Source organism: Geotrypetes seraphini, chromosome 3 (genome assembly GCF_902459505.1).
Source record: "Geotrypetes seraphini chromosome 3, aGeoSer1.1, whole genome shotgun sequence".
Lineage (NCBI taxonomy): Eukaryota > Metazoa > Chordata > Amphibia > Gymnophiona > Dermophiidae > Geotrypetes > Geotrypetes seraphini.
In genome coordinates, this window is record NC_047086.1 from 280537030 (window position 1) to 280550582 (window position 13553).

A 13553-nucleotide genomic window follows, 5' to 3' on the forward strand; every position below is an offset into this window, starting at 1 on the left:
CAGTTAGTCCACTCCACTCAACTGGTTCACACACTGAGTGGGTCATTGGGTGTTGTGTTGGGATCTCTTCCAGTGGTTTATCAGTATCTCCTTCTGGTCCAAGGAAGGAAACTTTGTTATCCTTAGCATTGACCTACAGAATATGTTTGTAACAGCGCTGCTTGTGTGGCATTAGGCTATGTAGTGATCGAAAGAAAAAAAACAGACCTTTGCACATTTTTGCACTATATGGTGGGTGTATGAGGAGATTCACATTTCCTGCACAGCTAAGTCCATGTGAAGTTACCTTGTGCTGTATTTGACATCTAGCAAGGTCTCTGTTTGAAAGGAAAGATCTAAACTTAAAAATGAAGTGGCCAGAAGTTATGGTAAAAGCAGATAGTGTAGCTGGTTTTAAGAAAGATTTGGACAAATTCCTGGAGGAAAAGTCCATAATCTGTTATTAAGACATGGGGGAAGTGTCTGCTTGCCCTGGATCGGTAGCATGGAATGTTGCTACTCTTTGGGTTTTGACCAGGTATTAGTATCCTGGATTGGCTACCATGAGAATGGGCTACTGGGCATGATGGACCATTGGTCTGACCCAGTTAGGCTATTCTTATGTTATGTTCTCATTTGTAGGGGCCTTTGTTTTCACTTCTTATTTTAATGTATTTTTTTTCTGAGAACTATCAGTGTTTTTTATAATGGGAACAAAAATGGAAGAGAATTAATGTGTGTGGGATAAGGGGGTAACTAATTTCTTCAGCTAAATAATTCAATCCACTTCAAACAGACATAGGAGAACTTACGCACCATTCACATACCCTCCAACCAAAAACGTCAAAAGAAAAAAACTGTTCGACAACCTCCTAGCCATTCGAGCTGCAACACTCGACCCCCAACTCTACAACCAATTGACATCGACCACAGACTGCAAAACCTTCAAAAAGAAATAAAAACCCTTCTATTCAAAAAACACATAAAACCGAACTAACACAATCAGAACTGTCCCAAGCATCACCTGCAACTACTCCATATGTACTTCTGATGTCATGACAATTCAGACATAATTTATGTTATGTTATGTTTGGAATATAAGAAAATTTTCACTGCCTGTTTCTATTCTGACCATTTATTCCGTTTCATGGTCATTACAAAAAATATTTTTTTACATGGGGGGGGGGATGTCAAAAAATGATGGGCCCCGGGTGCCACATACCCTAGGTACGCCACTGGGAACCTAAACATCACAATATTCCTACCTGGCTACAACTGGAACACAAACTATGACATAGACTACTTGCACTATTTTGCTTTTCTCTCCTCTAATACTCACACGAAGGATAAATCTATTATACAATCCACTAAAATGGCTTCATTGGAATTAGATACTATTGCAGACATAAAATGGAACTCCACTACTATGATTCCCATTTGACATAATCCTCAAGTGACAATACAAGGGTCAATACATAGAATGGAAATAGTGGCTCAAATCTGGTATATGGTCTCTTCTTCAATTGCTACTAGATAATAAGTTATCTGACTTTGCGACATTCTCAGCTGTCTTTGATCTTCCTGCCAACCAATTCCTGGTTTCAATTATACCACTGTCTTAAATCTCTGCTGAGTAAGGTCTCTTTAACAACTGAAATCCCCTCCATTTTAAAGTGGAGCATGAAATTCAGACTGCACAGAGGAGAAGCCTCTGCCTGGTACAAACAGTTAAAGCAATTCAAGTTTACTTATCCCTCAGCATTATATGGCATTTGGTCACTTTCATTAATGGCGTGGAGAGAAGTTTGGCTTACATCTTCCAAGTCTTTGCAGTCGTCAGCCATTAAATAAATGGCGCTCTTCCTGTACCACAGAGCCTACTGGACCCCATACAAGCTTTCCAAGCTTTCTTCATCTGGCTCCGACCTTTGCTGGTCCTACAACGGAGTGATAGGTACCCTGGGCCACATGTTTTATTACTGTAAGTTTCTGCAACCGTTTTGGGCTGCAATATGGTCTACTATATATAAAATACTACCTATCACGGATGATATCTCACTTTCAATTATATTATTTGGGGTCTCCACTATTAAATCGAAATTAGATAAATATGGTCTAAGATTATATACTTGTTTACTGTTGATTGCTATGAAAACGATACTGTCTCACTGGAAAGACTTTACTGATCAAAACTATAATGAGTGGTGGAATACCATTTGTCTCTATGCCAAATATGAAAAGGTGGCAGCAGAAAAACTGAATACATCAGTGTCATTCAATAAAGAGTGGTCTAAGGTGTTAGAATATCATGATACTATTCACATTTGATTTGCCTCTCCCTTATTATTTCTATCTGGTAGCATATCATACATGATCAAACTATTATGTAGCATGTCATACTCAACTTTTCCATCAGTTTCTGCAGGATTGTGTTTTTGAATATTTTATGTTCTGTTATTATGTTGTATTGTTCTTTACTAAAATTTTCAATAAAAAGTTATTGAACAAAAAAAAAAAAAGAATCCACCGGAGAGCTCATTTCAATGTTGAAGAGCCCATTTGCATGTCATTGTCGGAGACTGCTAGAAAGCTCACTACTGACAGAGATAATCCACCGCTAAAATGCGTACAGGCTAAACCATCAGTAAACAGTTTAGCGATGGCATTAAAGTTTTGAGAATATGGGCCAGAATCAATCCCCATGCAGAGAGGTACACAGCAATATGTCCCCTGTTCCCCCTCTTGTTTATATTATCCTTAGAACCTTTACCCATAAAGATCAGGAGCTCATCAATTCCTAGAGGGATCCCAGTGGGAAGAAGGAATTGCAGGCTCAGCATGTTCGCAGACGACATAATGCTCTTTATCCATAATGCCCAAGAGAATGTATCTAAGCTTATAACACTGATTCAGCAATTTGGCTCCTTCTCAGGTCTCTGCATCAGTTTCAGTAAATCAGAAGCAATGCCAGTAATGAAACTGTGTAAATTTCTTGAAGTATCTTTTTGGCATAGTGGCACAAGTAAAGATGGTCTTAGTCCCCAAAGTCTTTTACCTCCTGCAGATGATGCCATTCTGGGTACAAAGACACGATGTCGGACACACTTGTTGCAATTATTTGGAAAGCTCAGAGAGCCAGGATGTTGTTACTTGTATGAGGGGCCGCTGAAAAGACAATGATGTGGAGCCATGAGACTTACAAGTTAGTCCACACTTTTCTGACACTTTTAATTTCATATCATTGAAACAAAAGGTGTCAAGAAAAGTGTGGAATAACTTGTAAGTTTCATGTCTCCACATCATTCTTTTCTTGGTTGGTCTGAGAACTTTTCAGCGGACCCTCGTATGTGCAATCTTATATTCCTCTGAATCCTCACCAATTGGAGTTCTAGGCGGGTTACAAGCAGCATATCGCTACATAGAATTATACATAGAATCATATATGCTACATAAAATTACTTGCTATGTAAGATAAGGCATCTACAACAGTAAGTAACATTGTCATTCTATCGAGTAAACATTTATTACAAAATCTGATGGCCAGATTCTCTAATTTCGCCAGTAAAATCAAATGGGTCACTTTAGCGGCCATAAATCTAATGATTTTTTTAAAATGAGTCATTCTCGAAGAACCGCACATGCAAATGAGGTTCACAGAGGTTGACCAAATTTACAGGAGATCAGTCGCTGGTGATAGTAATCAGCACATGCGCAAAATAGTCAACAGAAAGAGGCATAGGTAGATAGGAGGGGTAGAGAACTGCCAGCAATGCTACGTCATTGTGATAATCACAGGCACGCCAGCGCTATTGGATGGAGGGGAGGTACAATTATTGGCTTATATAAAACACGTCTTTAATACAAGCCTCTAATACATGTGCTCAAGACGCATGCTCGAGATGCGTGCTTGTGAGATTTTTCCCCATCACAATATTGCTATAATTTATGTGAATAGTGTAGGTTTTTTAAATTTTTTATCATAAATCACAGCCAGAAACACGCACCTGAGGCACACTTATCACAGTACCAGCATCCCTGGACCACCCGGTAATTTTTGGCCATTAAAAGCCAGCACTTCGTTTGGAGAATCACCCGGCGATGAATCGCCCAGAGTGGTTGTTTAAATATTAATGAGCCCATTTTACTACCATTTTAATATTAATGACCTCATTGTACTACATTTGTATGGCAGAGTTGGAGGCTGCTAGGAAGCTTGAAAAAGAACACAGTGAGCCGTTCTGATAATCGTGTGGTAAAATACTGGCATGCTAAACTGGCTGGAACCGGTTTAGTAACCATTGTTAAATGCACAGTAAGTTTTGAGAATCTGGCCCTGAGTCTCCTTAGCCCCCTAACAGGGACTTCTTGAAAAGCCATGTTTTCAGACTTTTGCAGAACACTGCGTATACACTGGTTGTACAAATTTTGATGGGAAGTGAGTTCAATACTTTTGCAATTTGGTAGTTAAACGATTTGATATTTTTTATGGCTTTCTAAGTTGAGAATGACAGGATCAAGTAATATCAGCTTCTGGAAGTTATTTAGAATTAGGGAGAAGGGCGTCCAACTCAGAATAAGGATGTCCAAGTCAATATAATCCTGATAGTCAGGAGCATTACAAGCCATGAATGAACCCTGTTCACCCCCCCCCCCTCTCAAATGCTTCTGGCCTACTCACTAGTAATGCACTGGCAAGAGAAGCCAGTGGATATGGTGCAAGTTTGGCTCCTCTATTTTCCCTTGCACCCCGTACAGCTGCACCAGCCACAAACAGCCAACTACAGTCCTGCCTGTGGCGCTAGTATTTTATTCCGTTAGTCCTTTTAATCGAGAGCACTCTTGTTTGGAAGAAATAGCTCAGGTTTATCTTTTATTTTATCCACATTAGTGTCTTAGCTTGACATCCATCCTTAGAACCCCTGAGGAAGATGATTGAGTTGAAACACGGCCTGCATTGGGTCCGTACCTTTCAAATTATGTGGATACAGTTGATTATATAGAGAACTACAATTTGTTGTGTGATTCAATAAATCCGTCATCGAGAACATCTACTCCATAGTATTTCCCTTTTTGGTTTCTTGCTAGTATTTTAGAAAAGGATTTGCCGACATAACAGCCTATTCTAAAATGCATACGAAATGGATGACCATGGGCTGGTTACATCCAGCATGAAAATCCATTTTACAAACTGAAACATCCAGACTATGAACAGAGCATAACAAGGGGCAGGGATGTCACTGTGGCAGCATAGGAATGGCCATATTATACGTAAAATGTATACTATCATACACCTTCTCACTTACTATAATCATAGAATTAGGGCTCCTTTTACAAAGATGGGCTAGCGTTTTTAGCGCACGCACCGGATTAGCAATCGCTATAGCGTGTACTAGCTGAAAAACTACCGCCTGCTCAAGATTAGGTGGTAGCAGCTAGCGCGTGGCATTTTAGCGTGCGTTAAGGCCCTAACACACCTTTGTAAAAGGAGACCTTAGTTTAGTGAACTTCAGCAGCTAATTTCAGGTTAAATTTATCATAACGCCTCTTCATCAGTCCAAAAAGAACCCTTTTTTAGAACACTTCTTTTAATCATTCATAAATATCTTTTAAAACATAAAGAGCTAATTGATTTAATTCATTCATCTTAATTCTGATGCATAAGAAGCTCCTAACGTTTTAGAAGGGAAACTCCCAACATGACATCATGTTTCGCTGGAGGCCTGTATCAAGGCTTCTTCTCTTACAATGCACAGAGGTCACCTTCTCATCCTTCTCAAAGAATATTATAAAATGGCCACATAAGCCACCTGTGCCAGTGGTGTACAATCAGGGCCTTATGGGGATTCGACCCACCCCCTAAAGGCCCTGAAGGCACTGCTCTGAATGTGATTGGTTGAGCAGGCAACAGGCACATGCTGCTTTGCCAATCAAATTCAAATCAATACTGTCAGAGCCTTTAGCCCATGAGCTCTGCTTTTTTGTTTTTTTGTTTACTTTTTGTTTGATGCAGTTTGACTGGTTGAGCAGGCTGCCAACTCAATAAATCGAACTGTATCATGCAAAGTAAACAAAAAAAATAAAAAGGTAGGGCTATAGAGCTGGAAATTCACTAATCCCTCTGAAAGCCCTCAACACACACTACTGATCTATGAAGAGGAGGAGTCTAATGGTTAGAGTAGTGGGCTAAGAACCAGAGTACTAGGATTCAAATCTCATCACAGTTCTTTCTGTGTTCTTCTTGTTTTTGTGAAATTTATGGGAACAGAAAAATACCTATTATGACTTCCTTTAATCCAGGGGCCCTCAAATCCAGTTCTCGAATTCCACCGCCCAGCTTGATTTTCAGCATTTCCACAATGAATATGTATGAGATTTGTTTGCATGCAATGGAAGCAGTGAATGCAAATATATTTCATACATATTCATTATGGAAATCCTAAAAACCAGGCTGAGACATGGACCTTAAGGACTGGACTGAGGGTCCTCTAGTAGAGAGTTGCTCAATTGGAGCACCTTTCTTTAACCTAGATTCACCAGGTTCCAGGTCTAAATATCAACATCCATCTTTTTGGACATAGACATCCTTTCCCCTTCTGAAATTGAGTTTCCATATTTTGGCCTCTCCCTAGCCCCACCCAAAATACACCCAGACCAAACCCCTTGCCATAAGGACATATAGCAGTTTTAGACTTCCATACCCCAGTTTTACAAATTTGGGATTTGGACATCCATGCAACATGGATGTCTAATTGCCAGTTTGCAGACATCCAAAACATGAGTAGATCTTCTAAAATAAGAGCTATGTAGTCTTCAACAGAGATCTAGAGTTCTTAACTGATGCAGCAGAAGCAGTAGGATTCAGTGCCTATTGTTAGGGTGTGTGGTGCTCTGCCACCTGACCCAAGCAAAGAGCTGAGGTAGGATTAGTTAGAAATCTTAACTTTTTGGGAGCTATTTCCAATAGTCATAATGGGGGGGGGGGGGGAGCAGCTAAAAAGGGTTGTTTTGGAGTGTCAAATCAGGGAATGGTGGAAGTCATTAAGGGACAAAATGCACGTGTCTCAGAGTTGTTGAGCATATTTGTGTTAGCATATTTGATGTTGATTGAGGGCCAAGTATGTGCCAAGAGTTGGGAATTTCTTGCAGATTCTCCTTCTGGTTGTAAGTGGGACACATTTTGAAGATGGGCTCTAGATGCAAAAGAGGAGGGAATAGTGGTTTTGGCACATCTTTGGGAGAATGGCGCAATCAAGCATAGGAATACATCAAAACATTTCTGACACCAGATACTTAGACTGTCATGCAGAGACAGAGGACTAGTCATTGAATTATTAAGGCCACAAAGGGCTAGATTCGCTAACTTGTCTTCCTGGGGCGATCTGTGGCCAATCCCAGCAGGCCCGATGAATTCACAAATTGAAAAAATTAAAATGAGGGCGATCGGAGGAACTCCCTCATCTGCCGACACGGATCACTCTTTATAGAAAATCTGTGGCGCGGAATACATTACTTCATTTTAACAGCTTTCACCCTTACCATCTGAGGCATAGTTTACCCATTAGCCAATATCTGAGGGTACGGAGGGCATGTTCTACTTTAGTTGAATTCAAAAGAGTAGCGAAGGATTTGGAAACCAAGTTCTTAGAAAGGGGTTATCCTAAAAGTTCTACGATACAAGCTTACCTTAGAGCACGTTACGCCCAGAGGGATCTTTTATTAAAAGAAAAAGAAAAAAGTAGTGGTTGTGAGGAGGACCGGCTCATATGTGTTTTGCCTTACTCTAAAGCATCAGGGGTTTTAATCTCCCAAATCAAGCAATTCTGGCCCATACTCAACCTGCATGAGGGGTTTGCTGAGCTCCCCCTGTTCTCCTACCGTAGGGGTAAGACCATTGGTCAGGCCCTTAGGAAAACTGGTAGGAAAGTATTAGACCCTGGTATGATCAGGGGTCATGAAAAGTGCCAGCAATGTCAATGGTGCAACTCCACTTTGGAGGGCCCCCAGTGGATGGACCCGCAATCAGGCTATGTGGTAAAAGCTAGGGCTAACACTAACTGTAAGACCCTTCGGGTTGTGTATATTATTGTATGCCCCTGCGATTTAGTGTACATGGGACGTACTAAGAGGGCGATTAGCATCCGCCTCAATGAACACAAATCGCGGATTAACACAGCAGCCGTCCAAGCCCCCATCGTTCAACACTGTATAGATAAGGGACATGGGGTCCAACAATTAAGATGGAGAGTTATTGACAACATTGATGTTAATGAGCAGGAAGGGAATTGGGAACGGAAATTGAATATGCTAGAACAGCGGTGGATTTATCGATTAAACACCATAGTCCCTGCTGGGCTTAACAATGAGCTGGAATGGGCCTCGTTGATATGAGGGCTGGGCATGGGGTTTCCTTCCGTCATTTAGCATATTAAAATTAACAGTTATGTCTTATTGATTATGGTGTGGACTCTGGCGTCTGACGTCTTCTCTCCGTATTGTGTTGGGGAGCTGACGTCGGAGGCGTGAGTCTATAAAACATGTGATAGTGAGTCGATCCGCCATTTCACATTCATGCAATGGTGGCTGAAAGTTACTAAAAGGTGAGAGAGGAAATATGGGAAAACGTTTTATCTAAATTATGCTTAGCTGTATTGAGGTGTTAGTATATATGTGATAGTGTGGAAACTTAGGTTTCTTGTTTTATATTCTAGGGAGTGGGAATCGATTCAAACGGGCGAAACATGTTGGTGTTAAGAATAAATCCTCCCTACACAGCATCTTACTAGAAGCTAAGTACTTTTAGTATTCCTACTTAATTACTTATACATTTGAATGCAAATTGAAAATACGAGCTGGTTCCTATGACGAGTGGGAGCGTAAAGCCATACACAATGAGAGCTTTCGAGTGTGTGGTGGCCCGCTGAGGACCAGTGAACATTAATTCTGAAGTACACCAGATTCAAAACATATGTGCATAATTAATAGTGTTCTATAAGTTACATGTGTAAATGTATGACCTGCCCATGCAACGCCCAGACTCCTCCCACATAAGCATCCACCTGCTATGAAAGATAAGCACATTTGTGTTTACATATTGAATGCACCTAAATGACAAGAATACCGTCATTTATGCCTAACTTTAGGCAGCTCCTTACAGAATGCGACCTGATTTTGTATATTAGCCTGAATATGGTTAGATCATTTGTATGCTGATCCTGTAAAAGGTTTCAGAATCTTGTCAAGAACTTATTGATTGGAATCATAGTTACTATATGTTCTGCCTATTTTATTCTTAATTTATATTCTGCACTACACTTCCCCCTCCCCATTTGCGGTTTCAGTAATCGTGATTTCACATATTCACAATTTTTTGGGGAGGGGGAAAAAAGAAAAATAAAACATCCTTAAGTCTTCCCTCCCGGCATCCCGGCCTTACCTGGTGATCTAGCGGGCTTTCGGGGCAAGAGCGATCTTCCTATGCTCCTGCCCCGTGCAGATCGCCATTAGGAAATAGCTGTAGGGAGTTCCCGTCATAGTCTCGAGAGACTACGGGAACTCACAGCAGCCATTTCCTAATGGCGATCTGCACGGGGCAGGAGCGTAGGAAGATCGCTCCTGCCCCGAAAGCCCGCTAGACCACCAGGTAAGGCCGGGAAGGAGGGAGGGAGGCGGGGGTGGGTCAGAGCTGGATATTCATGGTTTTTCGCCATTCGCGGTCCGGCTCTGCCCCTATCCCCTGCGAATCCGGAGGGAGAAGTGTATACTCATAATAGATTCCAGGTGGATAACGACAACTAAAAAAATATTGTGTCCAAACAAAGGGCTCCTTTTACGAAGGTGCGCTAGGGCCTTAAAGCACGGAATGGCGCATGCTAAATTGCTGTGCGAGCTAGCCGCCGCCGCCTCCTTTTGAGCAGGCGGTAGATTTTCGGCTAGCTAATCCAGTGTATGAGCTAAAAACGCTAGCACACCTTTGTAAAAGGAGCCCAAAATGATTCATTTAAGAATCATTAAAATTAAAAAGGTTTTCACAATTTTCTAAAGATATATACGTACAATTTAATTTTGTGAAAACAAGGCTGAATGGAACAGAACAGTTAAGAGTCCCTTGATAAAAACCTGGCAGCACATCACTGATCATGTAAGAATTAACCAGTAGGGTGGATCTCCTTGGCTCTCCCAATGAACTTGTGCTTCCAGTTTGATTGGTGCCAATTTTTAAATCTGTCCCCAGTAACACCAGCAGGATCTCAGAAACATTAATATCCTGAGTATTTACAAGATCATTCTCAGGAGAAGGGGGGAGCTTGCAAAGGGGGGGGGGGTAGAGAGAGATCCCATGAACTCATGCCCCAAAAGTTTAATTACCTAGCAACACCACAGACATTGTTCCAATGTCCACAGTATGAAAATTGAAATATTTTGAGTATACCCAGAAGATTAAAACTAGACAGTCAAAATAACTATCCCTTTCTGGACAGTGGCTTGACAAGCCCTGTTCAGATATAAAAATTTGGTAAAGTATCAGGCGCCAGAAACAGCCTTACAAAATTGTTAGATCATGAAAATAATTGCTAAATTTGGGATTTAACTATGACATTACCCTCCTATTTTGAGACAGGATGCATCCAAAGTCCCTATGCATTTACTATATATGATAAATGATTAGGATGCACACAGATATTTCAGATACAGGTGAAGCACTGTTAAGGCCAAACTTATTAGAGCGGCAAAACCCACACCTCTAAAAAAAATTCGAGGACAGCCAGAAAGGTGTAAAAGGAAGAGGCACAATGAACAGTGTAGAAAAGAGTATCTTTTCCAGATCTGAGAGTGTTTTGCGTTATTCTATGGTTTGACTGACAACATAACAGACCAAAAAAAACCCCCAAAAGAGTGGGAACTGAAGTCTGGGCTCTGGTCCAGGATGCTTTGCTCAGAGATAGGTGTGTGTTACTTGAATCCACAAGGGAAAGGCAGAGCAGAAAGGCGTTAGGGAGACAGAAGATGAAAACAGCCCCAAATAATTTTTTTCATAAAATGAACCAGATTGTCTTACCGTGAGCGCGGAGAATTTCTGCGCATGGATGGCAGCCACCACCAAGAAGAGGACGGGTAATGGAAGGAAAACTTTCAAGGAGAACAGCATCCTGATCTGACTTGTGCAGAAAAGTTCAGACTGACAGACTGTGAGCGCTGCTACCCTCTCTCCTTCCCCTGCAACGCTTGTCCTCTCCCTCTGCAGGGCGATTTCTTTTACTCGGCTTCCTTGGATCCTCTGTGGGCTGCTTTTTTTTTTTTCCTCTTTTAATTCTTTGTTAGTTTCATTTCAGGACACTATTAGGCTTAAATGGTATTTCTTGTTTACCTTTCTAGATACAGTTCAGTACTGTGTCCTGGAAGATTCCCCCCCCCCCCTAGTTTTGCTTGTTGAAACTGTCAGTTCCCCTGTCCTGAAACTTTAGCCGAAGGATCGCTCTTTCTCTCTCTCTTTCTCACAGATCGGAGTTCTTTTCAAATACAGTTTCTCTTCTGAAGAGCTGTCATCTGATGCTTGGAGCTTGGAAGAGGAAAAAGCACTTTTCTTCTTTCTTACCTAGAAAATACCACTCTAGCTGCAATACAGGACCCTTTTTGCTTTTAGGTTTCAGCTGCACTGTGGGCTGGAAGGCTCATAAGTGAGCAAATGATACATAGACCTTCTCCCTTCTTTCTTTCTTTCGGGGGAGGAGGGGGTGGGAGTGCCAGGACTGGTTTCAGAATGAGGCTATGCGCTTGCAGAATTGTGTGGAGATCCTCTGTTATAGGGAAGACACCTTGAGGTTTTCGTTCCGTTCTTTGTCACCGACTAGGTGCAATGTAGAGGGTTCAGAACGTTTTGAAAATGTAAGGCATAAACGTGCGATTAAAGCCATAGGTGGCAGTAGCAGCGCCTGTGAAGTATTTGAAATCTGTGTCATGTGAACAAAGAAGGCATTATTATTATTATTATTAAGGAAGGAATATAAATATCTGTTTGACTTGCCAGACTGGCTCAGACAGAGGGGCCATGAAGCCCGGTATCCTGTTTCCAACGGTGGCTAGTTCTGTCCATAAGCACCTGGCATGATCTTACAGGCAATGTCCAATGTGACACGGACAAGAGGACATAGACTGAAGCTGAGGGGGGACAGGTCCAGGACGAATATCAGGAAGTTCTGTTTCACGCAGCGAGTGGTGGACACCTGGAATGCTCTCCCAGAGGAAGTAATTGCAGAATCCACCGTTCTAGGATTTAAGGGTAAACTAGATGCACATCTCCTTAAGAGTGGCATAGAGTGATACGGGTAAGGGTAAATCTCCTTTGAGAAGCATACAGTGATATGGGGACTAAAACTATGCCAGGCTACACCTGGCGGGGCCTCCGCGTGTGCGGATCACCGGACTTGATGGACCCAGGGTCTGATCCAGAGATGGCAATTCTTACGTTCTTATGACAGAAGCCGAGATAAAGCTAGACCCTTTTGGGCAGCACACATGCTCCATTTATGGGCCCTTTCATCACCAGCTTGGAGTACCACAAGCACAGAGAGTGAGCTCAGGTCTCTAGGCCACTACTACCGTGCTACTGTCACCCCTTTCATTTCACAAAAGGGGCAGCAGCTAGGATTGGAAGTCTGTTTCCTACCTAGGCACTAACAGTGACATGCCACATGTGTAAATTGTTTAGAATAATAGCATTTATATGCATAATACAACCCCAATTCTGCCTAAGCACTATTTTGTAAAAATGTACATTAGGGTGGATCCAAAAAAATTAATTAACGCATTTCATTTGTCCACAAGGCTAATTTTATTCCTTTATATAAAAATGAAAAACACACAAAATTTTACTTAAACAAAGTTTAGGGGTCACTCCACCTCACTGTTTTTTTTAAACTACCACTTAACAGTATATTGTAATTCTTGTGCACTCAACAAGAACAGCCTATATGACATAAGAGCTGCCTGTGATACAGAAGGACACTTCTTTTGGTGCCTGTCCACTAGCTGAAGAACAAATTGTTTGTCATTTTTTTTATTTATTAAATTTTCTACACTGTTCTCCCAGGGGAGCTCAAAACAGTTTTACATGAATTTATTCAGGTACTCAAGCATTTTACCCTGTCTAGCAGGTTCACAATCTATCTAATGTACCTGAGGAAATGGGATTAAGTGGCGTGCTAAGGCTGTAGCTTTAACCACTGTGCCACACTTCATCTTTTGTCAAAGTATCATTGTATTTTTCAATGAGGCTTATGCCTCGTTCTGCTGCATCATTAACAACAGTCAGTTTGGATGCCCGATTCCAAAGTTCCTTGAAAACTGGATTGCCAGTCCACTCTGTGGGATGTTTCTTCTGGAATATTTTCGCTTTTGTTGATCCTCCTTCAATCAAGAGATCAAAAAATGACTGTGTTCTCTGTGTTACAAAATTTTCAAAGGTCACAGATTCCATTTCATCTGTACATAAGACGTCATGGAATGTCTGACAACGGAGAATGCTGTAAGTTTTGCACCATTCATAGCTTTGTTTCTGGTGCAATTCTGTCATCAAA

At 41.4% G+C, this 13553-nt stretch overlaps 1 protein-coding gene across 1 annotated transcript in view; it reads right to left on the reverse strand.

Moving 5' to 3' along the window:
- Window positions 1-11753, reverse strand: part of SMOC2 (SPARC related modular calcium binding 2) — a 265441-nt gene extending 253688 nt beyond the window's left edge. The window contains exon 1 of the mRNA XM_033938643.1: window positions 11036-11753. Coding sequence (XP_033794534.1) covers window positions 11036-11125 — 90 coding nt within the window. The 5' untranslated portion in view covers window positions 11126-11753. The remainder of the gene's footprint in view (window positions 1-11035) is intronic.
- Between the last annotated feature and the right edge of the window lie 1800 nt (window positions 11754-13553).